At 50.3% G+C, this 27,054-nt stretch overlaps 8 protein-coding genes across 8 annotated transcripts; 4 read left to right on the top strand and 4 right to left on the bottom strand.

The window, feature by feature from the left end:
• The first annotated feature begins 329 nt into the window (after positions 1–329).
• On the top strand, positions 330–1,168 carry DFJ58DRAFT_61519 (uncharacterized protein). The gene is made up of 2 exons (XM_041380954.1): positions 330–723; positions 771–1,168. The coding sequence occupies exons 1-2, from the start codon at positions 433–435 to the stop codon at positions 948–950; spliced, it is 471 nt and encodes a 156-aa protein (XP_041248565.1). The 5' UTR covers positions 330–432; the 3' UTR covers positions 951–1,168.
• Positions 1,169–1,492: 324 nt separating this feature from the next.
• On the top strand, positions 1,493–5,653 carry DFJ58DRAFT_765580 (uncharacterized protein). The gene is given in 20 exon segments (XM_041388764.1): positions 1,493–1,634; positions 1,688–1,854; positions 1,901–2,061; positions 2,255–2,310; positions 2,362–2,520; positions 2,574–2,695; positions 2,748–2,837; positions 2,887–3,037; positions 3,089–3,254; positions 3,310–3,647; positions 3,667–3,732; positions 3,786–3,854; positions 3,907–4,085; positions 4,141–4,247; positions 4,303–4,572; positions 4,619–4,742; positions 4,795–4,963; positions 5,019–5,159; positions 5,194–5,278; positions 5,331–5,653. 20 exon segments carry the CDS (start codon positions 1,538–1,540, stop codon positions 5,548–5,550), a joined length of 2,937 nt encoding a protein of 978 aa, XP_041248564.1. The 5' UTR covers positions 1,493–1,537; the 3' UTR covers positions 5,551–5,653.
• Positions 5,654–5,696: 43 nt separating this feature from the next.
• On the top strand, positions 5,697–8,025 carry DFJ58DRAFT_742445 (uncharacterized protein; the record flags this gene model as incomplete). Its single annotated transcript, XM_041387195.1, has 4 exons — positions 5,697–6,159; positions 6,280–6,346; positions 6,401–7,346; positions 7,387–8,025. The coding sequence occupies exons 1-4, from the start codon at positions 5,841–5,843 to the stop codon at positions 8,023–8,025; spliced, it is 1,971 nt and encodes a 656-aa protein (XP_041248563.1). The 5' UTR covers positions 5,697–5,840.
• A 720-nt stretch (positions 8,026–8,745) lies between these two features.
• DFJ58DRAFT_837666 (CHAT domain-containing protein) lies at positions 8,746–11,243 on the bottom strand (the record flags this gene model as incomplete). Its single annotated transcript, XM_041392391.1, has 4 exons — positions 8,746–9,442; positions 9,513–10,247; positions 10,281–10,416; positions 10,481–11,243. The coding sequence occupies 4 exons, from the start codon at positions 11,241–11,243 to the stop codon at positions 8,746–8,748; spliced, it is 2,331 nt and encodes a 776-aa protein (XP_041248562.1).
• A 1,644-nt stretch (positions 11,244–12,887) lies between these two features.
• DFJ58DRAFT_837665 (uncharacterized protein) lies at positions 12,888–15,636 on the top strand (the record flags this gene model as incomplete). The annotated part of the gene is made up of 5 exons (XM_041392390.1): positions 12,888–12,918; positions 13,021–13,121; positions 13,532–14,356; positions 14,513–15,550; positions 15,619–15,636. 5 exons carry the CDS (start codon positions 12,888–12,890, stop codon positions 15,634–15,636), a joined length of 2,013 nt encoding a protein of 670 aa, XP_041248561.1.
• Positions 15,637–20,726: 5,090 nt separating this feature from the next.
• On the bottom strand, positions 20,727–21,937 carry DFJ58DRAFT_911238 (uncharacterized protein; the record flags this gene model as incomplete). Its single annotated transcript, XM_041395224.1, has 4 exons — positions 20,727–21,184; positions 21,242–21,380; positions 21,435–21,692; positions 21,743–21,937. 4 exons carry the CDS (start codon positions 21,935–21,937, stop codon positions 20,727–20,729), a joined length of 1,050 nt encoding a protein of 349 aa, XP_041248560.1.
• A 1,560-nt stretch (positions 21,938–23,497) lies between these two features.
• DFJ58DRAFT_723207 (TPR-like protein) lies at positions 23,498–24,394 on the bottom strand (the record flags this gene model as incomplete). Its single annotated transcript, XM_041384970.1, has 1 exon — positions 23,498–24,394. One exon carries the CDS (start codon positions 24,392–24,394, stop codon positions 23,498–23,500), a length of 897 nt encoding a protein of 298 aa, XP_041248559.1.
• Positions 24,395–24,425: 31 nt separating this feature from the next.
• On the bottom strand, positions 24,426–26,260 carry DFJ58DRAFT_723206 (uncharacterized protein; the record flags this gene model as incomplete). The annotated part of the gene is made up of 7 exons (XM_041384969.1): positions 24,426–25,283; positions 25,337–25,356; positions 25,414–25,455; positions 25,509–25,648; positions 25,700–25,850; positions 25,900–26,076; positions 26,125–26,260. The coding sequence occupies 7 exons, from the start codon at positions 26,258–26,260 to the stop codon at positions 24,426–24,428; spliced, it is 1,524 nt and encodes a 507-aa protein (XP_041248558.1).
• Positions 26,261–27,054: the final 794 nt, after the last annotated feature.

Below are 27,054 nucleotides of genomic sequence, written 5' to 3'. Positions count from 1 at the left end.
ATCCTGCTATAATATCCGTCCCCGACGGCAGTATCATGTACTTGCTCAGCAGCACAGCCTTGACGAAGACGATGGAGGATTGTTTCTTCTAAACGTAGATATCATATTTTTGTCATGAATTGCTCACATTTTAATTTTTTTCAGTCGCTCGCTCTAAATTTACTGCTAGTGAGTAACTACTGCATTGTGGAGGTGTCGAACCTAATACCCACAACAACAGATCTGGAGACTTTATGTGGTTTGGGATCATAGGTGGATCCTTGCTGTTATCATGGTAAGAGATCTGATTTCATTACTCGTTGCGCTTTTTACGAGCTGCGATACCGCTAGCTAATTCTGGAAGCTGGATGGTTTGGTAGGCTTGTTAGCTATCAAATCAAGCACTCACATTAATCGTCTCCCCTATTAGCAACTGGTGTTTCAAACTGGATCATGGTGACAACCGGTCGCACCTACACGAATGCCGCTTTAGCTTTAGGGCAAGCTGCTTGTGCATTGGATCTTGTTCTTACCATCAGTGTCACGTCCGGAATCGCATATCGTCTTTGGCGGGCGGGCCGAGATGTATCCGCTTTAACCGGTCACCATTCCTACAAAGCTGCCATATATACTGTCATCGAGTCTGGTGCGATCTATACCAGTAGCATCGTGGTATTGTGCGCTCTGTACCAGTCCGGCAGCCCAGCTTTTGGCGTGGCAATTAATGTTGCTACCCAGATTTCTGTGGGCACTTTTCGCTGCCTTTTCTTTTTAGTCTTACATTCTTCTAGACCTTGACTCCTCTTTTCCTCATCGCCAGTGTTAGCCTTGGACTGATGCACAGAGAAAGTGCATATTACGAGTCAACATCTGCGGGGCCCGCTTTCACTCGACCAATCCAGGTCACGATCACCCAGGAGACCCGAACTCACCCTGGGAAGAGTCAGAGTATACACGATCATGATGTATAGTGACATTGGCTAGGAGCATCGCACGGATTCAATTCCTTTTATCGAGGGAGGGAGGGTAAACGTGCCAAAAAGCAGGGATTTTACAGTGATTAATGCTGCTACTGCGTTGGGAACTCGAGGAATTCAGGTGAAGATCATCCAATGGCTCCAGGAAGAACTGACAACCCTTGAACACACACGCGACGACGTTTAGCCATACGAGTGCTGCCTTCCGATTTTTACTGTCATGCTACGCAGATTTTCCTAGGCCGGGAATTACTGCACTGACCCCACGCTCTTTGCGTGAGTTCCGGAGGTTTGGGCCGTTGGCGGTGTGCGGAGCCATGGATCTACGGTGGCACGCTAACCGGCTTTCTGATGGGGCTGAAGATGTGTTGCGGTGCTGCCTCCAGAGTTTCTGCTACTCTCCATGCTGAGATGGGCATTAGCTAGTTGGTTATACTCTGGCGTTCGAGACCAGGCACCGTAATTGGAGTAGACACGAATATGAATGGTTGTCACGTGATGTTATACGAAATATTTGTGATCAGCACCAGTGTGATGCAGAATCTAAATCCTACTCCTTCTGAAGTCCCGAAGCATTTAACATGCCTGAGATTACGATTCTCAAGCGACCGAGGGAGGAAGCTGTCATAACTCAGCGGATGTTCTTCAAAAAGACTGCCCGAGGAAAAGTCATTAAAGGTACCTTTCATCTCATCACGATGCTTCATCTGTTCAGGGCTGTTTCTCCTCAGTTCTACGCGAACGGTACCTTCGAGACGATATATCTTGTGGTGTTGACGGCTGTAGGGCATGCAATTCGACAGCGCAGACTGTCCTTTCGCGTTCTGGGGACACCACCCATAAAGATTTCCCCACTGGGCACTATATCCTACCTGATACCAATGTATTTCTCGCACAGGTATGCATACGAATACAAGGTCATGTACGGCGCTGATCCCTTACAGATGGACTTGATCGAATCCAATTATTTCACGCCCCCCATCATCATCCTACAAACCGTCATGGAGGAAGTTCGTCATCGGTCATTACCCTTGTATAGTCGCCTCAAGGCCCTCACAACAACTGACGAGCGGAAAGTATGGGTGTTTTACAACGAGTTCAGGTCGTGAGTCATCTTCACAAATGCACCCATGTCGTCGCGTTTCGCTCTGTCGCGGTTAACAATATGTTACTTCACCACCTCCTATTCCGAATCAAGCCCAGTCTTTGATCTTGAAGTCGTGTTCCACACTATCTTTAAATCTTGGTGTTCTCGTGGAGTGTTACAGATTTTCTCATTGCTGATATATGTGTCATAGAGAGACTGCCATCGTACGAGAAGACGCCGAGACGCCGAACGACCGGAATGATCGAGGTCAGTGATACTCAGGCTTGTATCTTTTAGTATACCAATAACATTACATAGGTATCAGGAAAGCTGCAGAGTGGTACAACGCGCATCTAGCACTGGCACACCCTCCTATCCGAGGTCAACCAAAGTTAGCGTTGCCCAAGGTTGTACTGATCACAGATGACTTTGCAAATCGCCAAAAAGCAGACAAGGAGAAAATCCCATGTATTTCAGGTATGTATTGTCTGATATATACTTTGCCTCGCTTTCTCAAAGATGCCCTGAAGTGCGCAATTATGTGGACGGCATGAAGAACTCGGATCAACTTCTCGATCTACTTTCGGCGACTGGCTCAGACGAAGTGGAACCTACCAGAGCTGTTGCAGGGCGTACTGCGCTCTATGCTGATGTGCGGCGAATGTGGCTTTGCGATTTCTTGACACTTATACCGCGCTTTGCAGTATCTTCCTATGTCCACCCTCGTGGCAGGAGTCAAAGCCGGTCAACTTCATCAAGGTCACTTCAATGCAAATCAATATAACTACCTCGAGGTTTGCGATGAATACCTCCGCTCTTGCCAGCAGTGCTAATTTCTTTCAGGGTACCGTTCCTGTCCCTGCGTTCACGAAACCTGTCCTTCTAGTGGGCAGGGAAAATATGAACCGAGCGGTTCAAGGGGACGTCGTCGTGGTCGAAGTATTCGACGAAAGAGAATGGAAAGCACCGGCTGACGAGGTCATCGACCAGGAAGGCAAGCCAGCTCAGTTAGACTGACCAACTGAATGCTAATCTTTCTTCTCAGCGACACTCAAAAACGACGATGCAGAGGACTCAGAGGAAGAGGGCGACGACCTGATGGTGCACGAGCATGAATCCAAGGCTCTTCGCGCTGAACATGCAAAAAAGGCTCCTGCAGAGAAGCAACCGACCGGTCGAGTGGTCGGCATCATTAAGCGAAACTGGAGAGCGTATGTTCCTCTCCTACTTTTATATTCAGTAGGTTCATACGTGCTTTTGACACAGATATGTTTGTCACATCGATTCTACAAGTCTCACCTCAAGTAATGCTACATCACTCGGGCTCCAAACAGTGTTTGCTACTCCAGTCTCGAGACTTCTCCCTCGCATCCGGCTACGTACGCGCCAAGCACCGTCACTCATTGGAAACAAGATATTGGTAACAATCGACCGGTGGGAAATTACTTCTCGTTATCCGGAGGGTCATTTTGTTCGTACGCTTGGAAAGGCAGAAAGCAAAGAGGCCGAGCAAGAGAGTCTCTTGTTGGAGTTTGAGGTGCCATATAGGCCCTTCGGAAAGGCTATTCTTGACTGTCTGCCGCCAGAAGGCGAGCAATGGGTTGGTCCCGCCTAAGAGTGCAGCATTCCCGGAATGGAGAGATCGTGCGGACTTGAGAGATCTCATTATCTGCAGTATAGATCCCCCAGGTAATGCTTGTTGGACAACTGCGTAAAACAGGTATACTGACTTCTTGAATCAGGCTGTCAGGATATCGATGATGCCTTGCATGCGCGTCGTCTGACGAATGGTAACATCGAAGCTGGCGTTCGTAAGTTTTACGTTTTTCTCTTCCTTAAGTTAACTCCTATTTTGGTCAATAGATATCGCGGATGTGTCCCACTTTGTCCACCCGGAGACTGCGATGGATAACGAGGCTGCTGCACGTGGATCTACGGTCTACCTTGTTGACAAGCGCATCGACATGTTACCCGCGCTTCTTGGCACGAACCTGTGCTCCCTGAGACCACATGTGGAGCGATTAGCATTCTCAGTCATCTGGGTTAGACAAATTCCTATGATGTGCTTACTGCGGTATTTGACTGAACTTGTTATAGGAAATGACTGTAGATGCTGAAATAGTAGACGTCCGTTTCACAAAATCTGTTATTGCATCCAAAGCTGCATTCGAGTATGGAGAGGCGCAACTTCGAAAAGATGACCCGTAAGCGAGACATCTCTCGACCTATTTTCCTATAAAGCTGACAATTCGACTGTAGAAAACTAAATGACAACCTTACGCAAAGCATCCGACTATTGAACTCCCTTGCGCAGAAACTGAAAGCCAAGCGGATGGCGGCTGGCGCGCTCAATCTCGCATCGCCTGAGGTCAAAATTCACCTTGACAGTTCTGAGTCATCCGATCCGGTAGATGTGGAACAAAAAGCGTTACATGAGACGAACTCTCTGGTTGAAGAATTCATGTTGCTAGCCAATACCAGTGTAGCGAGAAAGACTCAAGAATCTTTCCCGCAAACATCGGTACTGAGGTATGTTTCTCCTGTCTGCTACATGCACTTTCTCAACCTGTCACAGACGGCATCTGCCGCCACCACCTACAAACTTTGAGAAATTGCAAGATATCTTGCAAAAGCGAAAGGAGCTCAAACTCGACGTTTCCAGCTCGGCTGCATTAGCAGATTCCCTTGACAAATGCTTAGTGCGTTGTTCTCAGTTGTTTGTACAACTCTGTTGATTGTTCACTGCCATAGGATCCAAAAGAACCTGCTTTCAACACATTAGTGCGCATCATGGCGACAAGGTGTATGCTGTCTGCGGAATATTTCAGTTCCGGCAGTGTCTCTCGAGATACGTTCGGGCATTACGGTCTTGCAAGCCCGATTTATACACATTTTACCAGTCCTATTCGTCGCTATGCAGGTATGTGGCCCGTGTAGCACTCCACTTTTCTTGTATTTACGTTTGCATTTCTCAGATATCCTTGTGCACCGACAGCTCGCTGCCGCTATTGGCTATACACCACTGCATCCATCTCTTCACTCCAAAATGCACGTTGAGCGCATCATGGAAGTTGTTAACAGGCGCCACCGGATGGCACAGATGGCGGGTCGCGCTAGTGTCGAATTCTACGTTGGACTGGCGCTGAAAAGGTCGAAATGAGAGGGAGAAAGAGGTGACCGAAGATGCCTTTGTCATTAGGACATTCCGGAATGGTCTTGGGGTGTTCGTGTCCAAGTAAGTCCCATTCATGCCCAGTTATTGAAGGAACTGACTTACTGTTCCTTAGACTTGGACTCGAGGGACTGGTGATGTTCAAGCGGGATACTCAGTTTGACGCGGAGAACTACACCATCAGTGTCCCTTCGTCTGATATTGGGCGACCGGATGTGACGATATCTGTTTTCGACAAGGTGACTGTGAGGATTGAGGTTGAGAAAGATAAGAATACTCAGAGAGGGCGGGTGAAGATGACGCTTGTCAGTCCTGTGGATTCGAGGGCGTTGTAATTGAGAGTCTGGGTCTGACGTGATGCCAAGTACCATTTTCATTCGTACATGCCTATTCTGGAAGTAATCCTTATGTCATGACGTAATTAATTGATCAGGGTTCAAAACTCTGGATATGAGCGTAACTTCGAGTAACCTTTCGACATCGGCGTTGCAGCCTACCATCGGTGTAAGTCTTCAACGTTATCAACACGGAGTTAACATATAAGACGCGGATTGGCACGAGCCTGCGAATCATTTGACAGGGCCAAAGTAAGCGTGCATGTGGAGATCATCTTCCCCGTGCTTCTATGTTAGAGGAGCGAGTTCATAACCCGCCTTATAAGGGCGCGACTTCCAAGATCCGCCTCTTGCCTTCTTCCCACCCGCATCACCCCTTTTGCCAGCGGCGCTCTCAGACTTTTTCTAGTCGCCCACCTCCCATTCTCTTTATTTCTCTGGTGTGTTTTGGTCTGGTTGCACTTCTCCTTCAAGCCCGTGGTCTGCAGGCATTTCTGACCCTGAAGGTCTGTCGTTTTGATCCCTTCCTCTTCTTCTCGTCTCGTCATATTACCCGCTGCCTGCTCGCACCCGGTCTGGCAGAGCCAGACCTTCCTACACACCTAACGAGTAAGCTTGATCTCCCCGATCTTTCATATTCGTCTAGATATCTTAGTTTCACACTCTTTCTCCGATATCAATTCGTCCTCACTTCGATTCGTCCTGACGTTCTTGAATCTCTCTCGCTAGAAAACGAATTAGATCTGTCCTCCCATCATTCTCCACTTGCACCCTACCAAACTTGCAAAAACTGGAGGTAATTTTTCCGAGTGAGATTTCGTATGAACTCGATTGCTAATTACTCTCGCAGCCCCTCCATGATGACGCTTTCCACTTCCCTAGATGTTCCAAGAAGCAAGACCGCCCTCATTGAACATGCCCACCGTGACATTGACAAAGAGATCATTGCATTAGTCGAGTCCATTCGCGTCCTTCGCTCTCACAAAAATGCCCTCACCTATACATGTTTGCTTCCACCCGAGATTCTCGCGGCTATCTTCATATATATCGCAGAAGAGCAAAGTTATTCGGGCACACCCTCCCGTTGTGGTGCTCCTCTTTTTCTGGCGGCCACACACGTCTGCCAACATTGGCGCAAAGTCGCCCTCGAGTGTGCGACTCTTTGGACATCAATCAATTGTGCCTCCGTTCATTGGGTAGCCATCATGCTCGAGAGGTCAAAGAAAGCTGCATTGGTCGTCACATACAGTGCACCGGCCTCACTAGAACAATGTTTCGAGCAAGTTCTTTCACAGTTATCTCGAATTAAAGTCCTCCAGCTGTGCTCATTCTCATCCGATGCCAATCGCATTATGGACTACTTATCATCCCAGCCCGCACCATTGCTTCAAATTTTCAAATTTTCGGTTCAGGGGTTCCTTCACCCAAGGATCGACGCCATTTTTCAAGGATGTGCGCCCCAACTTCGGAGCGTTGAGCTTATGCAATGCAACTTCAGCTGGACATTGGGTATTTTCAGCGGGCTTCGAACTCTAAACGTGAGACAAATAGCACCTTCCTCTTCTCCTACGTTGTCACAGCTCCTGTCTGCTCTGAGACATATGTCTGGCTTGGAGCAGCTTATGCTTGACCTGCTGCCCGCGTCTTCCGAGAACGACGAGGTCTGCGACAAAGTCTCACTCGCTCGCTTGAAAAGCATGACACTGACTGGGTTCACCGCCAAAATTGCTATATCTCTCTTCTCACATCTACTCCTTCCTGTTGATCTCAATATCGCTCTAACCCTCGCACAAAATGTCGGCCCTCTAGAACGTTATGACCTATGTTCGGCCCTAGACAAGCATGTTGACGAAGTCGTTCGGGTCCATGCGCGTCGAACTTTGGTCTAATATACTCGGGGTTCAATTCAGCACCTCAACGACGTTCGCATCCAAGCACATTTGGAACCCTCCTGACGGTGATATACGACTCTCGATTCAATTCAAATGCGACGATAGAGACTTTGACACCGCGTTCGACATGTGTTATATGTTCCAGCATTGCAAAATTCAGAGCTTCTTCTTCGCATCATTCTCCCACGATCCTCAAAAAACTCACTGGCGCACAGCATCTGCAGATCTTCCAGCACTCGAACGTATCCATGTGAGCGAGACCCCAGTTAGGGGCTTAATCGCTGCACTCAAGACTAGAGACTTGGAGAGCTCAAATATTGCGTACCCTTTGCTCTGTGCTCTAGAGCTAGAGGATATCGACTTCAGTTGTGATGAACCTGGGTACCTTCAGTGCATCCTCATGATGCGAGCCAAATGTGATGTTGGTCTACACAAACTTCGGCTAGCGAAGTGCAGGAATTTGGCTTACGATCAGGTGCAGCTCCTTCAGGAAGTGGTTACAGACGTTGATTGGGATGGATATCGAACCGCCATGGGGTACTGCAGTAGACATCGACTCGCTATGGGGTACTGCAAATATTGAGTCAGCGATAATCACATTGGTGATCGTGATAGTTTTGTGAAACGAATTACTCAACAATAACTTTGGAGCCAATCATTTCCGCGTACCATGATACACAACATGTAAAGCATGCTACCGGTGGTTACGATCGAGGTCCGGATTTGCCGGCAGTCGTGGAACGGCTCATATGCAGCCCGAGTAAACTGCCAATGCTTTTGGGTCAGGCGGCAGACAGTACGCGCCGTATAGTCAATGCCCACATTCGAAAACTGCCAAGATAGCGTACACCACTGCAACATTTCTTGACGACTTGAAGACGCATCCCGATATAGGCGCCCTTGATACCCGTATTGATACAACATGTATTGTAAAGACGAACGAACGCTCCAGGAATCAACTGGTGATTTGGGCTGAAGTTCACAGCAACAGTGACGATTATTGTCACCTATTGTAAAGTTGAGAGCCTATGTCATCACTCCAGCCCTGCAGAACACGCACCGCACTATAAGTTAATAATCCAAACAGGACTTCTTTACTCATTTTCCAGAACGCCCAGGTCTTAATAATACAAATTGTAAGTCGAAATTGGGTACATATCGTGGAGGTATACAGTCTCAACGTCTGGAATATCGAAGTCCTTGGCAACGGTTGCGCATGGCCATGGCTGGGTGCTATATGCGAAGGCGTCAGATTGTCTCAAGATTGCTTTAATCAACAATGTGGGAGGACGCACGGAATTGATCATATGCCAATATGCACGAACACTATGCGCTGGTCCAAGGGCATGTCCTCGTCGCAAGCCAACGACTGAACCGCTCGGCGAAGCACTCGGGCAGCTTGTTTCGAATTCATTGTCCCATCCCCACAAAAGTTTTTGTAGAATGCTTCGACTAAGCGCTGCACGGTACTATCGTTGACTTTCCATAATGTCCCAATAACGCTCTTCACCCCAGCAAATTGTAGGGCAGCCACTAGGTGTACCACTTCGTCTGGAGTAGTCGAGTCACCGACTGCAGTTTCACAGGCAGAAAGAAATGCAAATTCATGCCGAGACAGATCTGCTTGTGTGATATCGAGAAGTGAAAGCGGTTGGTCTCGCATGAGAAAGGCCGAATTGAAGGGGTCCTTGTATTTGTGTGTCCCGTGACACGAAAAATGGAGCCAAGTATTATCTTGCAGCGTGCGTAGTGCCCTCAATTTCATTGCATCAACGCTCGTTATCTTGGTGAAGGAAACAGCTGGGGGTAAAAGACTTTGCACTAATTCCAATTTAGGCTCCACACAATCCAAAGTGAATGAAGCACCGGCTGGGCGATTCTGACCAATGGCAGCGAAGGACACTGACAGGGACCTGTCATGTCTGCGAGTATTTATCAGTGCAGTAAGCGATGGCGTGTATGAAGAGATATAGAACTGCGATAGCAATCGTCCACCTCGCCTGTACGCGCCAGCAGCGTGCAATGGCAAGAAATTGAACACAGACGTCGGGCACCACCATATTCTGGAACCTGGTCGTGCAAATTTGTGCAGATTTTCGACCACCAGGCCGACGACGATGTCCCACAACTCCATCAAGACCTTTTTCAGGGCTTTCTCCGCTTTCCTGTTTGAGTTTGACCACCAATGTCTGGAGTTTCTCAAGATTGGTTGGGAGTTGAATGCTGGTCAGAGGTTGCTTGTGCGGGACAATAATGGCATGGCAAGACAACTTGCTTGCAATGAGCACAATGATAGGCCCATCACAAGCTGCATCTTGAAGATCATCGGAGAATAAGGGGGGAAGGAGGGAAGCGAGAGAGAAGCCCTCGATCTTCTGGATTTCTTCTACAGCCCTATTCCAGTCCTTCACTAAACGTCTGTATTGGGCTTCTTCTGCTTCTACATCGACTCTTGGGGTTGCTTCTAGATCGTTCGCAGGAGGCTTATCGAGGAGGGAGCTGAGGTCTCTGAATTTCTTCACCAGGGCCGCTGCGTGATCGCCGCATGTCTGGAGGCTGTCAAGAGGTGTGCGGAGTCGTGTCATCTGGGTCCAGATGATAGTCCTGCCTTGTTCCAACAACTCAACAGCGCGACACACGTCACCACTATGAAGAGCACACGATGCAGCATCCATGGCAAGCGTTCTTGGGAGATACTTCATGATATTGTGACGAGACGATACTGAAGCTGTCGTGGACATGTAAGCGTCCAGAAGTTGCATGGAAGTTGCACAGGCCTCCAGCTCAGTGGCATGCGAATGTTGGCTAGCATGATGAACCCAGCGTAAACTTGCTCACAGGTGAGATAGCGAGCCTCTGGAGACAACATTTGCTGTTGCCTTGAGATGATGCATTGCAGAATTCAGACTGTTAGTATCTTCACCCACTCCGATGCCGTCAAGCCCCGAATGATGGAATGATAGATAGACCTCAGCTAGCGAGTTACATATGGACTACTAATTGACGAGGATCATGTTGCATCAACAGAGTCAATGCACAGCGTAGGTTCTCTCGTGACTCGTCGAGGTCTTCTCTATTGCCTCGGAGCTCAAAGCGGGAGGAGAGCTGAGTGGCAAGGTTAGGTAATGACTTGTACCGACCTGCGTGGCCGACCGGGTGCAAAGCCAGCGCTTCCCTGTGAAGTGCGATAGCCTGATTCAAATCTTCGTCGTTGCCTCGGTGCTTAAAGCGGGAGGAGAGTTGAGTGGCAAGGTTATGTAATGACGAGGACCGATCTGCGTGACCGACTGGGCGCAAAGCCAGCACTTCCATCTGAAGTGCGATGGCCTGATCTAAGTCTTCGACATTGCCTCGGTGCTCAAAGCGGGAGGAGAGTTCAATGGCAAGGTTATTTAATGACGAGGACCGATCTGTATGACCAACAGGGCGTAAAGTCAGCACTTCCCTGTGAAGTGCGATAGCCTGATCTAAGTCTTCATCATTGCCTCGGTGCTCAAAGCAGGAGGAGAGTCGATTCGCAAGGTTATTTAATGACTTGGACCGATCTGGGTGACCAACCGGGCGCAAATCCAGCACTTCCCTCTGAAGTGCGATAGCCTGATCCAAGTCTTCGTCATTGCCTCGGTGCTCAAAGCGGGAGGAAAGTTCAGTGGCAAGGTTATTTAATGACGAGGACCGATCTGGGTGACCGACCGGGCGCAAAGCCAGCGCTTCCCTGTGAAGTGCGATAGCCTGATCCAAGTCTTCATTATTGCTTCGGTGCTCAAAGTGGTGTAGAGACTCGCGTTTCTCCAAACTCATATGGACCAAATTCACGCTTTTTCACGACGCCCTCGATATCCATGCAACGCACCTTCTAAATCCGAAACGCGCCTCGAATGCGACAAACGCGCTTTCGCGCTAGCGCGTTTCTACCCATACACACTTTCGCATATCAAGTATCCACATTCCTGCAGTTGCGCATCCGTAATAATGCGCTTTGTCGTGTTTCGCGTATCGTCGTGTTTCGTCTTAGTCGTGTATTGTCGCGTTTCGTCTTAGTCGCGTTTAGTCGTGTTTCGTGTTTCGTCGTGTTTCGTCTTAGTCGCATTTAGTCGCGTTTCGTCGTGTTCTGTCACGTTTCGCCTTTGTCGCATTTCACGCTGTCGCGTTTTTTGTGTTGCGTCTCGCCTTCTCTCATCCTCGCATTGACGAACCCTCACTACTGCCTGCTCGCACCTTCCTGGTTACGCACATATGCGCTTTGGCGCGTACCAGCGCATTTGAGCGCATTACATCAGACTTCATCGCACTTCCCTAGGATCCGTCGCCCGTCCTCCGCATGTCCTGTCCTAGTCCTCCAAGGTCCATCGGTGCGTGCTCTTTTCACTAGAACTCATATGGCGTCACACAGGCACTTGTACTTATCACTATGTTACATTATGGACCCTGACTTACCTCATCACCTACCTTAGTGCTCCCTACTCAGTTCCGAGGCCTGGGAACTCGCTTAGCATACTTACACGTCATCATGTTCATTTTTACTGTTACTTACTTCCGCTCCACTACCATCGAAGTGTATAGCTCGAGTTTCTATCAGAATACACTGGTTTTCCTTCCTATTGGCGCTTTGACACCTTTAAGTGTCTATTTCTACATCTATCAAAGTCCTGATTCCCCATTTGATTGTCATCTCTACTCGAAGCACTCCATTGTGATCGCACGAAGTGCGCTTTGACATTGAAGTGCGCTTTTCCGCACTTTCCACCTTATTAGCGCGTTTAGGCACCTTTAGCTAGCGCACTTTGCTTTGGGTGCATTATTTGCCTCAGAGTCCCATTCAGACTTCAAGACCAAACCGCTGTAGAGACTCGCATTTCTCCAGGCTCATATGGCCCAAATTCACGCTTTTTCACGACGCACTCGATATCCATGCAACGCGCCTTCTAAATCCGAAACGCGCTCCGAACGCGACAAACGCGCTTTCGCGCTAGTGCATTTCTACCCATACACACTTTCGCATATCAAGTATCCACATTCCTGCAGTCGCGCATCCGTAATAACGCGCCGTGTCGCGTTTCGTCTTTATCGTGTGTCGCGTTTCGTCTTTATCGTGTGTCGCGTTTCGTCTTTATCGTGTGTCGCGTTTCGTCTTTATCGTGTGTCGCGTTTCGTCTTTATCGTGTGTCGCGTTTCGTCTTTATCGCGTTTCGTGTTTCGTCTTTATCGCGTTTCGCGTTTCGTCGCGTTTCGCCTCTGTCGTGTTTCGCCTTTGTCGCATTTCACGCTGCCGCGTTTTTCGCGTTGCGCCTCGCCTTCTCTCATCCTCGCATTGACGAACCCTCGCTACTGCCTGCTCGCACCTTCCCAGTTACGCACATATGCGCCTTGGCGCGTACCAGCGCGTTTGAGCGCGTTACATCAGACTTCATCGCACTTCCCTAGGATCCGTCGCCCGTCCTCCGCATGTCCTGTCCTAGTCCTCCAAGGTCCATCGGTGCGTGCTCTTTTCACTAGAACTCATATGGCGTCACACAGGCACTTGTACTTATCACTATGTTACATTATGGACCCTGACTTACCTCATCACCTACCTTAGTGCTCCCTACTCGGTTCCGAGGCCTGGGAACTCGCTTAGCATACTTACACGTCAGCATGTTCATTTTCTGGGACTCACTCCCGCTCGACTACCATCAGAAAGTGGATAGTTGAAGTTTCTAGCAGAAGACACTAGTTTCCATCTAATTGGCGCTTTGACACCTTTAAGTATCTATTTCTACATCTATCAAAGCCCTGATTCTCCCATTTTGATTGTCGCCTCTACTCGAAGCACTCCGCTGTGATCGCACGAAGAGCGCCTTGGTATTGAAGCGCGCTTTTCCGTACTTTCCGCCTTATCAGCGCGTTTAGGCGCTTTTAGCTAGCGCTCTTCGCTTTTGGGTATATTACTTGCCTTAGTGTCCCCTCCAGGCTTAGAGGCCGAACTGCTGGTTAAAGATCCCCCTCACCTTTCTATAGAGGAATCTTTCTCAGTCGCAATCCCCTTGGGACGATTTTCCACTCGTATCCAGAGGAGCACTTGAGAGCCCACTTCCCACTCTTCCCCCTAGCACGCAGCTATCATTCCTCGCCCTCAACTGGAGCCCACCGCGAGGGGATCATCTGAGAAAACTAGCAGGTCGCTCAGGCCTACTAAGGGACGCAAAGAAAGAGAAGAAGCCATCGAAGAATTCAATATCGCATTTTCAGACCCGCGAGTCGCAGAAGCAGAAGAGATTTTTGTTCCAGTTCCGCGAACCCGTGCAAGACACGTCTCAGAACCCATACGCCCAGACCTCTCACTCTTCGCACCAAACCCGCGCACTCCCACTTCGCCTGTCACGCCTTCACCCAAGGATTCCGCGAAAGGCGAATCGTCCGACGAGTTTGAAGCGCAAGATAACCCAAGGAACCTACCCCCTGGTGCTTTCATTAGCACGCCCAAGCGCATAACCCCCTCAAGCGCTAGTACCCTCTCCTCATTAACCGCGCTATCCGCTTTTAGTGAGATCTCTCATAGACCGTCAGATGCGCTGTCCAGCGCAATCCCTACGAAAGAAGCACAGCCAATCAAGCAGGAAGACATCGACGCTCCCCCTGCGCACAAACTGGTCAAATCAAGGAAAGCAATGATCGCCCAAACCGGTCAAGCTCTGCCACTGCAGCCGCAAGCGCCTGTTTTATTCATTCCTTCATCTCAACCCGTTTTACCCACCCATCCACCACTAGCAAACATGGCAGCAGTACCCTTCAGAATGCCCGGCCGCGGCACCGATAAAGCGCCCAAGTTCGATGGCAGAGACGAAAGCCTATTGATCTTCATAGACGATTATGAAGATTTAGCCGATCAGGCAGGTTTGGCGGGCGCAGATCGCATCAAAGGCCTCATAAAATATGTGCCTACTAAGGATAGGAACCTTTGGGCCGGCATACCCGAGGCTAGCCAGGGCAACTATGACGCCTTTATTGTTGTGGTCAAGGATATGTATCCAGGATGCGAAAGCGATAAGCGCTTCACAGTAACTGACCTGCAGACGGTCACGCGCAATCAGAGCCGCGCGCCAATGACGAGCATAGAAGCGGAAGGAGAGTATTACCGGGAGTTCACTAAGGTCGCGCAGCCGCTCGTAGCGAAAGATCGCGTTGGCAAGGCAGAGATGAATCGGCTCTTCTTAGAAGGGTTCCCCAAGGATGTACAACAACAGATCCACACCCGCATGATGATCAAGTTTCCAGACCACCACCCAGACGATCCTTACCCTATCAAGGACGTGCGCTTGGCAGCGCGCTTCTTGCTCCCAGGTATCGCGTCAGTGGCCGCGCTACCAGCGGGCACGCAAACTTCGTCGCCCTCACCTCGGACTGGAAATGTGCAGGCGCCGGCATACCAAAAACCTACGGCTGGAGCGGTCGTCAAACAAGAATATCAGGCCACCCGTAGCGGCAGCTACGCGGCTCAAGGATGCATGTTTTGCGGGAGCGGCGAACACTTCCTTAGCCGCTGTCGCGAAAAGACGGCGTATATCGATGCGGGGAAGTGTAAGGTAAGCGAGGAGAGCAATAAATTAGTATTGCCAAACGGTAGATGGATTCCGGGGAAACCACATGAAGGGACCCTGAAGGAGCGACTTGATCGTCATATTGCCACTCAGCAGGCAGACCAGGCGCTTCCAAGCGCAAGCGTAACCGCTGGCATCTTTGTCCGCGCTGATCCTGATGTCGACGCAGTGATAGAGGTTGACTCGTCCGCATTCGTGCACACTATCACAGACGCAGATTCGGAGGTGGACGATGAAGATCTCGAAGTGCAGCGCGCTACACAGGCGTTAGCGCTAGCAACCGCAAAGCGCGATCAGAAGAAGGGCAACGGACCTTACGCCCCCAAAGGAAAAGCGGTGCGATTTGACGGAGTGGAAGTTTCCGGTGAGCCTCGCGCACGCCCTGGGCCTGCGTCTAGGCAAGCCTCGGACGCGGTAGAGATAGTCTCTCCTGCCGTACAAGCTTCGTCAGACAAAGGCAAGATGCCAGAACGCGCGAAAACCGCTGCGACGCCCTCTACGTCAGTTGCCAAGCCAAAAGAGACACCCAAAGTATCTGAGGATGCATCATCGTCATCTGTTAACACGCCCATTGCGTCATCGTCGTCTACCCACTACAGGAACTTATGCGCACTTGAGGACAAGGAGGCCGATAAGCGCATAATAGAGCGCCTTCTTGAAAGCAGCATCAATATCCCCGTGCGCGAATTACTCGCTGTTTCACCAGATGTCCGCAAGCAATTCCGAGACCTCACAACCAACAAGCGCGTCACCGTAGGCACGGTATCTGTCAACGAATTATCCAGCCAGGAAACGACAGAGGAGTTCATGCAGGCATTTGACCAAGATCGGTTGCGAAGCGACGATGGCAAAGTTGTCGCAGATCACTTCGCACCGTTGCGCTGCATTCGCGCTGCTACGATTGGAGGGCGGGTGCTCACCTGTGTCCTCGATCAAGGTGCCGAGGTAGTGGTGATGCCGAAGGAAGTCTGGAGGTCGCTAGGTGTAGGCCTGCGCGCAGACCATCGCCTTAATATGGAATCTGTTAACACATCGAAGGACTCAACCCTGGGAGTTGTAGAGAATGTACCACTCGACTTTGGCGCCGGGCCAATGTACTTCCAAGTGCAAGTCACCGAACGCGCAAATTTTGAGATTCTACTAGGGCGACCATTCTTCAAGCTCACTGCATGCCGCACATTTGACCTCCCCAACGGTGATCAAGACATCCTGTTAACTGACCCCAACACGCGCAAGGAGCTGCGCCTTCCCACACAGCAATGGGTGAAGCGCTGTGGACGTTGTGTCAGTGGACTTTCATGTCCGCAACACGCGCCGAAGCCGTGCAAGGAGGAGGAGAAGGGTTTTTAGATATCGATGATCTGCAGAATTCGCGGGGAGACACCTATCTGTCTTATATGACCCCGCCCTGGTATACATTTCCATCTCGCAAGGACGCTCAATCTTTCTTTCATTCCGAAGCGCAGCGCGAAGCGCGCGCGGAAGTTTTGCACTCACAGCTCCTAAGGAGCAACATCGCATCAGTTTCTGTATTCTCGCACAGCTCGTCTTCTTTATCCGCCCCGAATTATTCCGTCATCATCGCCATCGCATTATTCGGCGCAATACGCGCATCTGACTTCGACCCGCTCCATTTTAGACAAGGCATCTATAGAGGCTTTCTCATCCGTCTATTCTTATGATTGTTCGCGCCACGCATTGGTCTATAAGCCAGTGGCGAAGAAAGTGCGCACAGTGCCTACTACTATGCCACCAGAGTATAGAGTAGTGCGCCAGTTACCCGCAGATCCGTTGGCCAGCATGCCAGAACTGCCAACTCATCCTCCTGAATTTATTCCAGGTGTCCGCTTCACGCGCGAACGCGCTGACAAGCTCGATCTAGATCCCGCGAAATGGCTATGGCCAGAAGAGCTCAAGCTTATCCGCTGGCTCGTTCGCACTCATGAGCTCGCGTTTGCGTGGGGTGCCTCAGAACGAGGTCGCCTCAATGAGACATATTTACCGCCTTATAAGATTCCGACTGTACCACACACCCCCTGGTCTCAGCGGAATATCCCTATCCCTCCCTCAACGCTTGGCGAAGTTATACGCATTATCAAGGAGAAAATTACGTCAGGAGTATACGAGCCATCCACTGCTGCATATCGCTCGCACTGGTTTTGTGTCGTCAAGAAGGACGGAAAATCACTGCGCTTAGTTCACGACTTACAGCCGCTTAACGCGGTTACGATTCGCGACGCCTCGGTGCCACCCTTTGTCGAGCACTTAGCAGAGTCATTTGCAGGATACGCCGTGTACGGTATGATGGATTTATATTCAGGATACGATCAACGCGCTCTTCACGAGGAATCGCGCGATTTGACTACCTTTGGAATGCCACTAGGCCCTCATAGGCTGACGACGTTGCCACAAGGGCATGCCAACGCTGTACAAGTCTACCAAGGAGATACTGCCTTTATCCTTCAGCACGAGATCCCGGATTATATGTCGCCCTTTGTAGACGATGTGCCCATCAAATCGGTGAAAACGCGCTACCAGCACGCGGATGGCTCTTATGAGACTATACCTGCCAATTCAGGCATCCGTCACTTTATATGGGAGCACTGCATTGTGCTCAATCGCATTCTTCAGCGCCTAGAGAACGTAGGCGCCACCATATCCGCTGCTAAATTCGTTTTAGCCGCACCAAGTGCAATCATTGTTGGACACTTGTGCACGTTCGAGGGCCGAGTGCCTGAGGACTCCAAGGTCCAAAAGATTCGCAATTGGCCAGAACCCAAGAATGCGACACATGTGCGCGGGTTTCTGGGCACCTGTGGAGTCTTGCGCATTTTCATCCGTAACTTCTCACGCATTGCGCGCCCATTGATCAATCTTACCAAGAAAGACGTGCCCTTCGAGTTCGGACTTGAGCATCGGGAAGCGATGCAAACACTGAAGGACTCTGTATTAGAGTCCCCCGCATTGCGACGGCTGGATTATGAATGCGGACGCGAGGTCATTCTAGCAGTTGATACCTCGGTCGTTGCGGTGGGATTTATCCTACTGCAAATAGGCGAAGATGGAAAGCGCTATCCAAACCGTTTCGGATCGATCGCACTCACTGAAGTTGAGAGTCGCTACTCCCAGGCCAAGCTAGAGCTCTATGGGCTCTTTCGCGCCTTGCGCGCAGTGCGCGTATACATATTTGGCGTCACGAATCTTACGGTCGAAGTAGATGCGAAGTATATCAAAGGTATGATCAATAATCCTGATTTGCAACCCAACGCGACCATCAATCGATGGATCGCGGGTATTCTCTTGTTTCAATTTGTTCTGGTTCATGTTCCCGCCGCGAAACATGCAGGCGTTGATGGTCTCTCAAGGAGACCCCCAGTTGATGAAGATCCTGCGGAGGATGATGACCACGAGGATTGGATAGATCGCGCTTACTCGTTTGGGTTCGCGCTCCTGAATGAAAGGACGCACCAAGTCGACGCGGCGTGCGCGCGAATAACGCGCACAGTGCATAGCGCACCATACGTGCGACAGCCTACGCGGTTACCAGACATGCGCGTTTTTCTAGATATTGTCGAACCCGAGTCAGTAGAACCGGAGATTCCCCGCTCTTCAGCAGCACAAACTTTGGACAAGAAAATAGTTGCAGCCAAACGTTTTCTTCTCTCGCGCGAAAGACCCACTGACCTCGCAGATGATGAATTTCAAGCATTTGTCAATTTCGCAGCACGCTTCTTTATCCTAGAAGATAATCTCTGGTGTAGGGACCGTCAAGGGAAACACCAATTGGTGCTTGAGCCCCAGAAACGCTACCGCATTTTGAAAGAGGCGCATGACGATCTAGGACACAAGGGTATATATGCCGTGCACGCGCGGTTGCTCTTGCAGTTCTGGTGGCCATTCATCACCGACGACGTCAAGTGGTACGCACGCACATGCCACGAGTGCCAAGTGCGCCAGATGCGCAGACTCCATATCCCACCAACAGTACCCATCCCAGGAGGTCTATTTCGCAAAGTGCACATTGACACGATGAAGATGCCCAAAGCGGGCGGATTCGAGAATATTGTGCAAGCGCGTTGCGCGCTCACGTCATATCCAGAATGGCGCATGGTACGCAGAGAGAATACCAAAACGCTGCAAGCGTTCATATTCAAGGATCTCCTATGCAGATGGGGTCCCATTACCGAAGTGGTTACTGATAACGCACCCGCCTATAGACTCGCTGCAGATGCACTCGCGGAGAAATATGGAATCCACCCAATCCGCATTTCGCCTTATAATTCTCAGGCCAATGGTATAGTCGAACGCAGGCATCTTGATGTCCGGGAGGCCATCATGAAAACTTGCGAAGGGGATGATTCCCGCTGGTATCAGGTCGCACCCTTGGTATTTTGGGCGGAGCGCGTTACTGTGCAAAAGGCGACAGGCTTATCGCCTTATTTCATGGTCCATGGCGTTGAACCTATCTTTCCTTTCGATCTAGCAGAAGCAACATTCTTGGCGCCCTTGCCAGAGCGAGGCGCGTTTACCACCATCGACCTCATAGCATGGCGCGCGCGTCAACTGCAGAAGCGCATAGAGGATCTAGACGCTATCAAAGAAAAGGTGATGAAAGCGCGTTTCAAATCCGTCCGCGATTTCGAGAAGCGCTTTCGCGCCTCGATCAAAGACTACGATTTTAAGCCTGGCGCGTTAGTGCTAGTGCGTAACTCAAAGGTCGAGTACGAGCTTAGCAAGAAGACGAAACCGCGGTATCTGGGACCTATGATTGTCGTACGTCGCACGAAAGGAGGCTCATATCTGTTGGCAGAGTTGGATGGCGCAATCTCAAAGCTACGATACACCGCATTTCGCATCATTCCCTATTATCCGCGCAGCAAAGAGCGCGTTGCGGTAACTAGCATCACGGGGATGAATGACGAGAGCCTAGATCGCATCGCGCACGATGATGGCATAGAACCAGATGAAGAAGATCCCGAGAGCGCGTTCGACGAATAGCGCATAGTACCTTTTCCCGCACATCTCCCGACACTCTACCCGTAAATATCCTCGACCCCATACACGACTCCCTCCAGAAAACATATAACGACAAAAATAACAAAAACATCATATAACAACATAAACGACAAAAACAAAATGTCTCCGCACAATACCCTCCGTTTTACCCCGGGTTTCGTCCGGTGATCTTTCTCTACTCTCTAATTGTCCCATATAACGCGCATTGCCATGAACATATCACCAAACAAACTCTATCATATACCCATACAAACCACCAAATTATACATAGCTAAGTATTGATACTGTAAAAGCACGCTTCTAATCAACCATAGACATTCAATTTCGAATGCGCGCAGCCGTGCCGCGCACATTTTACTATAGACATTATGCGCACTTTCCACTAATCATCAAACGCGCAGGGCTTACGAGAGGAATAGATGAAGGAAGATGCACGAAGAAGACAAGGCGGGCGCGGACCCGCGCAATCATTTGTATCATTTCATTTCTCGTGACTTTCCCTTACGCGCGTACTTACATTCATGAGTTCCTCTTACAATATTTAGGCCCAGTGGACTTGGACTCAGGATGTGGACATGGACATGCGACGCGACACAAGGATGGCATGGACTATTTATTCTACAGGCGCATTGGCGCCAACAAGAGAAGAAGCTATTCTAAAGGCGCTTTGGCGCCAGGATCACAGGATAGGCTAATCAAGGAAGGCGAGTTCCTCATCCAAACGCACCAGTTCAGTAGACATGGAATAGGCCTGGTGGGACAACGCGATAAGGCGACTCTGTTGAGAGCGCCCGCTTTGGCGCATCGAGAGGATGATGCTCTTGAGGTGTTGATTCTCAGCCTTGAGGCGCTCTACCTCATCCTCAACCTCTTCAGCGCCTTCAGTAGGGACACTGGGCGCGTTTCCCTTGCCCTTATGTACCTTAAGGGCACGGGACGGCAAGGCCTTGACGGCGCAAATAGGCACCTCCTTCTCCTCAGCGTCGTTCTCAACCTCAGACTCCCCAGACCCAGACGTAGTGATGTCCATAGCGTCTTGGGCAACAGACAAGATGGTGCGACGAATAGAGCCAGAGGCCGACGCAGCAGGGAGAGACGCATCTGGCGCAGATCCTGCCTTACGAGGCGCAGCATTCTTCTTAGTCTTCTCTGTCAGCACAAAGTGCTATCAGCAAAGGCCCCGGCAACAGCATCAATCACACTCACTGCGCGAAAACGAACAAGGCTTCTTGGCAGACGCGCAACGAGGGCAACGCTTTCCAGGCTTGCCATCACAAAGGACAGTGAGAAGCGAGCAACGCGCGCAACTGATTGGTGGAGGAGCAGACTTGCGCGTGCTAGATCGCTATATAGGACTACATCGGTTGAGGCGCACAAGGCCAGACAAACCATCACCTACCACCACAGCTGGCTTCTTTCCACTATCCTTAGGCACAGGAAGGACCACCTCCGCTACCAACTTCTGCAAAGAGCGCGAATGGCGCGGAGGAGTCTTAGGGAGGGGGTCTGCGATGGCCTTATCCTTCATCTCGCGAATCTCCCTAGAAAAAGCCTTGTAAGCGCGTTTACCTTCCTCCAATATCTCCCTTCCGGCGTCGTCGAGTTCCAGCTCCACCTTTAAACCCGCCGCTGTGGTAGCAGCCTCCCCTAGCTGCGCCTATAAAAAGCGCGCTTAGCACCCAAAACGACCCAAGTAAGGTTACTCACCTGCAGCTTGCTCCATCCACGCGTCCATATCTCCCTATCCTCAAAGAGCTCAGGGCTATCATCAGGAATGATCTTCACCTGAGTATCCAGCGCCTGCAGAAGCGCGACCCAAGCACGGAGGAGTTTTTGTTCTTCAGTCTCAGGGACCTCTTGTACTGGCGCGCTGGCCCCCTTAGCTGAAGGACTAGGGCGCATCTCAGGCTCGGGAGAAGGAGAAAAAGAGAAGCAAAGCAGAATTGAAAGGCGCCATCTTGTTGAAAGGCAGGCTACTGATGAGATGGATAAGGCAGAAGAAGAGAAGCGCGACGTGTTTTTTCCATCGATCCAACCATTCTTCCAAAAATGGTAAATTCCCGCGATCATGTGATTTTTGCCCACCATCTCTCTAAGTCCAAATGCGCTACAACGGACTGACTGGGGACAGTCAGTAGCCAAGTCCCCGGGAGATGTAGAGACTCGCATTTCTCCAGGCTCATATGGCCCAAATTCACGCTTTTTCACAACGCACTCGATATCCATGCAACGTGCCTTCTAAATCCGAAACGCGCTCCGAACGCGACAAACGCGCTTTCGCGCTAGTGCATTTCTACCCATACACACTTTCGCATATCAAGTATCCACATTCCTGCAGTCGCGCATCCGTAATAACGCGCTGTGTCGCGTTTCGTCTTTATCGTGTGTCGCGTTTCGTCTTTATCGCGTTTCGCGTTTCGTTGCGTTTCGCCTCTGTCGTGTTTCGCCTTTGTCGCATTTCACGCTGCCGCGTTTTTCGCGTTGCGCCTCGCCTTCTCTCATCCTCGCATTGACGAACCCTCGCTACTGCCTGCTCGCACCTTCCCAGTTACGCACATATGCGCCTTGGCGCGTACCAGCGCGTTTGAGCGCGTTACATCAGACTTCATCGCACTTCCCTAGGATCCGTCGCCCGTCCTCCGCATGTCCTGTCCTAGTCCTCCAAGGTCCATCGGTGCGTGCTCTTTTCACTAGAACTCATATGGCGTCACACAGGCACTTGTACTTATCACTATGTTACATTATGGACCCTGACTTACCTCATCACCTACCTTAGTGCTCCCTACTCGGTTCCGAGGCCTGGGAACTCGCTTAGCATACTTACACGTCAGCATGTTCATTTTCTGGGACTCACTCCCGCTCGACTACCATCAGAAAGTGGATAGTTGAAGTTTCTAGCAGAAGACACTTGTTTCCATCTAATTGGCGCTTTGACACCTTTAAGTATCTATTTCTACATCTATCAAAGCCCTGATTCTCCCATTTTGATTGTCGCCTCTACTCGAAGCACTCCGCTGTGATCGCACGAAGAGCGCCTTGGTATTGAAGCGCGCTTTTCCGTACTTTCCGCCTTATCAGCGCGTTTAGGCGCTTTTAGCTAGCGCTCTTCGCTTTTGGGTATATTACTTGCCTTAGTGTCCCCTCCAGGCTTAGAGGCCGAACTGCTGGTTAAAGATCCCCCTCACCTTTCTATAGAGGAATCTTTCTCAGTCGCAATCCCCTTGGGACGATTTTCCACTCGTATCCAGAGGAGCACTTGAGAGCCCACTTCCCACTCTTCCCCCTAGCACGCAGCTATCATTCCTCGCCCTCACCGCTGGTTATAGATCCCCCTCACCTTTCAATAGAGGAATCTTTCTCAGTAGCAATCCCCTTGGGACGACTTTCCACTCGTATCCAGAGGAGCACTTGAGAGCCCACTTCCCACTCTTCCCCCTAGCACGCAGCTATCATTCCTTGCCCTCAGCAGGAGGAGAGTTGAGTGGCAAGGCTATTCAATGACGAGGACCGATCTGGGTGACCGACCGGGCGCAAAGCCAGCGCTTCCCTGTGAAGTGCGATAGCCTGATCCAAGTCTTCGTTATTGCCTCGGTGCTCAAAGCGGGACGAGAGTTGAATGGCAAGGTTATTTAATGACTTGGACCGACCTGTGTGACCAACCGGGCGCAAAGCCAACGCTTCCCTGTGAAGTGCGACAGCCTGATCCAAGTCTTTGACATTGCCTCGGTGCTCAAAGCGGGAGGAGAGTTGAGTGGCAAGGTTACTTAATGATGAGGACCGATCTGTGTGACCGACCGGGCGCAAAGCCAACGCTTCCCTGTGAAGTGCAATAGCCTGATCTAAGTCTTCGCCATTGCCTCGGTGCTCAAAGTGGGAGGAGAGTCCAATGGCAAGGTTGTTTAATGACGAGGACCGATCTGTGTGACCGACCAGGCGCAAAGCCAGCGCTTCCATCTGAAGTGCGATGGCCTGATCCAAGTCCTCCTCATTGCCTCGGTGTTCAAAGCGGAAGGAGAGTTGGGTGGCAAGGCTATTTAATGACGAGGACCGATCTGTGTGACCGACCGGGTGCAAAGCAAGCGCTTCCCTGTGAAGTGCGATAGCCTGATCTAAGTCTTCATCATTGCCTTGGTGCTCAAAGCAGGAGGAGAGTTGATTCGCAAGGTTAGTTAATGACGAGGACCGATCTGTGTGACCGACCGGGTGCAAAGCCAGCGCTTCCCTCTGAAGTGCGATAGCCCGATCCAAGTCTTCCTCATTGCCTCGGTGCTCAAAGCAGGAGGAGAGTTGAGTGGCAAGGTTATTTAATGACGAGGGCCGATCTGGGTGACCAACCGGGCACAAATCCAGCGCTTCCATGTGAAGTGCGATAGCTTGATCCAAGTCTTCGTCATTGCCTCGGTGCCCAAAGTGGGGAGGAGAGTTGATTCACAAGACCATTTAATAACTTGGACCGATCTGTGTGACTGACCAGGTACAAAGCCAGCGCTTCCATCTGAAGTGCTATAGCCTGGTCCAAGTCTTCCTCATTGCCTCGACGATTGAAGCGAGTTTGCAGCATTATACACAGATTACCCAGCAATGGCCCTCGGAAAGCATGCCCAGTGTTGTAGTATCCCAGCGCATCATAATGAAGGGATATCACTTCATCTAAGGCACGGGGATCATCTTTCTGCAAACACTGCTCTGCTCGATGACCAAGTTGATCCGGCGATAACGGAAGCATGGGTGCGGCGGGCCGCTCTTGCCCAAGATCATTTCCATCTATGCTTTCAGCAGAATACAGAGCAGGTGTTTCGATTGCAATCAAAGCTGCTCTGTAAATGTGACTGTTGGTGTGGCAGACATCGAGGACTTTACTCAGTAATTCTCTAGCTGCATCAGCATCTGTTTGAAATCCCCGTTTCGCGAAGCAAGATTGCAGAGCAATGGCAAGATGGAGCTGGGTGATGGTTCGGTCCAAATGATCAGTGGGACGCAAATCAAGGGCATCTTGAAACATATTGATAGGGATGTCGAGGTCGAGGTGTCTTCCGTCAGCTTGGCAACTGACAAACTTTGCGGTAGCTAGATTGAGCAGTGCTGCAGGGCGGTAGGGATGGTCCATGGGGCAGAGATCCGAGGCGCGTTCAAAGTGGTTAATGGATTGGTCAATATCCCTACTGTTCTGCGTCCTGCGGTATCGCACGAGAAGACGATGTCCGGCATCCGTCTTTAGTACTAACGCATCCATATCGCATGATGTAAGCTACACGTTACAAGCTCTCAGGATCAGAGTGCTAGACTTCATTGATCACTCACAGTAGTCATGGGGCAAAGAACTGCGGCGTCATTTTCATCGGAAAGTCACTGCTCCAGTGTCATGAACAGTGAAGTACATGGAGATACGACTTCCCCCTGCTTGGGCTGAAAGAGTATGGCTATAATACTCGTTAACATCTGTCAGATGTTATTTGCAAAAAACGTTACTAACGATGTGACCTTTCACTGCGATCCAGCAATTCTCGGACGGAGATCTCGAATGTGCGGAGGACTTCTCCGTGACCGAGCATCGGACCCAATTCAAATGAGGCATACACGCTGACCCGGACTTTAGAAGATGGATCGCACGGCCTAGAGTCATTCTCAATACGTGCAGGAAAGATGAGATTGGGGACAACATACAGAATTATGGGCTCGGTCCATTCGACGACAGCCTGGTCTACATGTACATGTTTGTTGCTCGTCTGGCATTCAGCACCGCCTGTCTTTATCACCACATGGAAGCCAGCGGGGATACGTCGGAGACCGAGAGTGAGATCAGTCGTGTGAATGGCTTGAGGGAAATCGTTAATACGAGCTGAGCGGAGGTAAATATCACATACCAGTAATAACGACGTGTTGCACTGCACTGAAGTGTATCTCCTTTGGATCCTGGGGTTGCTCTGGGAGGCTTGGCTCCACAACCAAGGCTTTGAGGGTATCATTGTGCGGGTCTGGCACGAAGTCTGTCGCGAAATGAAACAGCAGAGTAATGACAAAATAAAGTGTGGCCAGAATTGCTTTGAGAAATCATCGGTACGTGCTGATCAAAGATAGATGACACATACTATTGACAGCGACTTGTAGCATTTTGCTAATCACAAGGTTTGTCTGTCCTGGGTCCTTGGGGCATTCTGGGTGGCTCGGCTCCTCTCCCAAAGGTGGAGAGTATTCACCAAAATGACCAGGGACGAAGCTTGACATATGGCTGGGGGATGGACTCAAACTAACACTTAAGAGTAAGATTTGTGCTGGAGATCACGAAAAATGTAGTACCTGTGAGACCCTAATGGACTATAAAGCAGGAAATTACAGCATGCATGTGGTATCCACACCGTACAGCGCTGATGTCAGCAGGATGGAAGCGACTCACAGGATATCAAGCAATCCTGGCCATAGCCTCATTTACAATGGGCATCGGATTTGTATGGAAGGGGCATGTTGTGGGGTCACTGATATTAAGATCGAAATGAGGAGGCTGCGAGGCTCAAGAAAAGCAGGGCATTCCACACTTTCGCAAGAATATTTAAATTGCGAAGCACTGCCTGAATGTCATGACAGGCTATCCAATAGCTACTACCATCAAACAACATGTTGCGCGAGAAGGACAAGAATCTGTGAACTTACTTTCGATATCAAATTACATAAAGGTCGAAGCGGCCAGATCAACCCAGGGTAATATTACGTCATCGTTGCCCACAGCTGGAGCGCCAGCAACGTTTTCAACTAGCAGGCATATGCATTCGCTCTTCGTTGGTTTTTACGTCTCGATACCTCGAGCTCATTGCCACAGCCACCAATAAGAGCCCTGTCCAGCCTTCCCACTAATCCTCTTCAAGCTGTTCATTTCCGCAGATCTTGTCACATTCATCGACGACCCTGCTACCGGTGGTTAGTACTACTGTACGATCGAGGTCCAGATTTCCCGGCAGTCGTGGAACTGCCTATAGGCAGCCCGAGTAATTATCAGTATCACTGCCAATGCTTTTGGGTCAGGC

This window comes from Suillus subalutaceus (assembly GCF_016647625.1).
Source record: "Suillus subalutaceus strain FC151 chromosome Unknown DFJ58scaffold_12, whole genome shotgun sequence".
Taxonomy (NCBI): Eukaryota; Fungi; Basidiomycota; class Agaricomycetes; order Boletales; family Suillaceae; genus Suillus; species Suillus subalutaceus.
The sequence above is the reverse complement of the archived record's forward strand: the minus strand, read 5'-3'. Positions and strand labels throughout refer to the sequence as shown.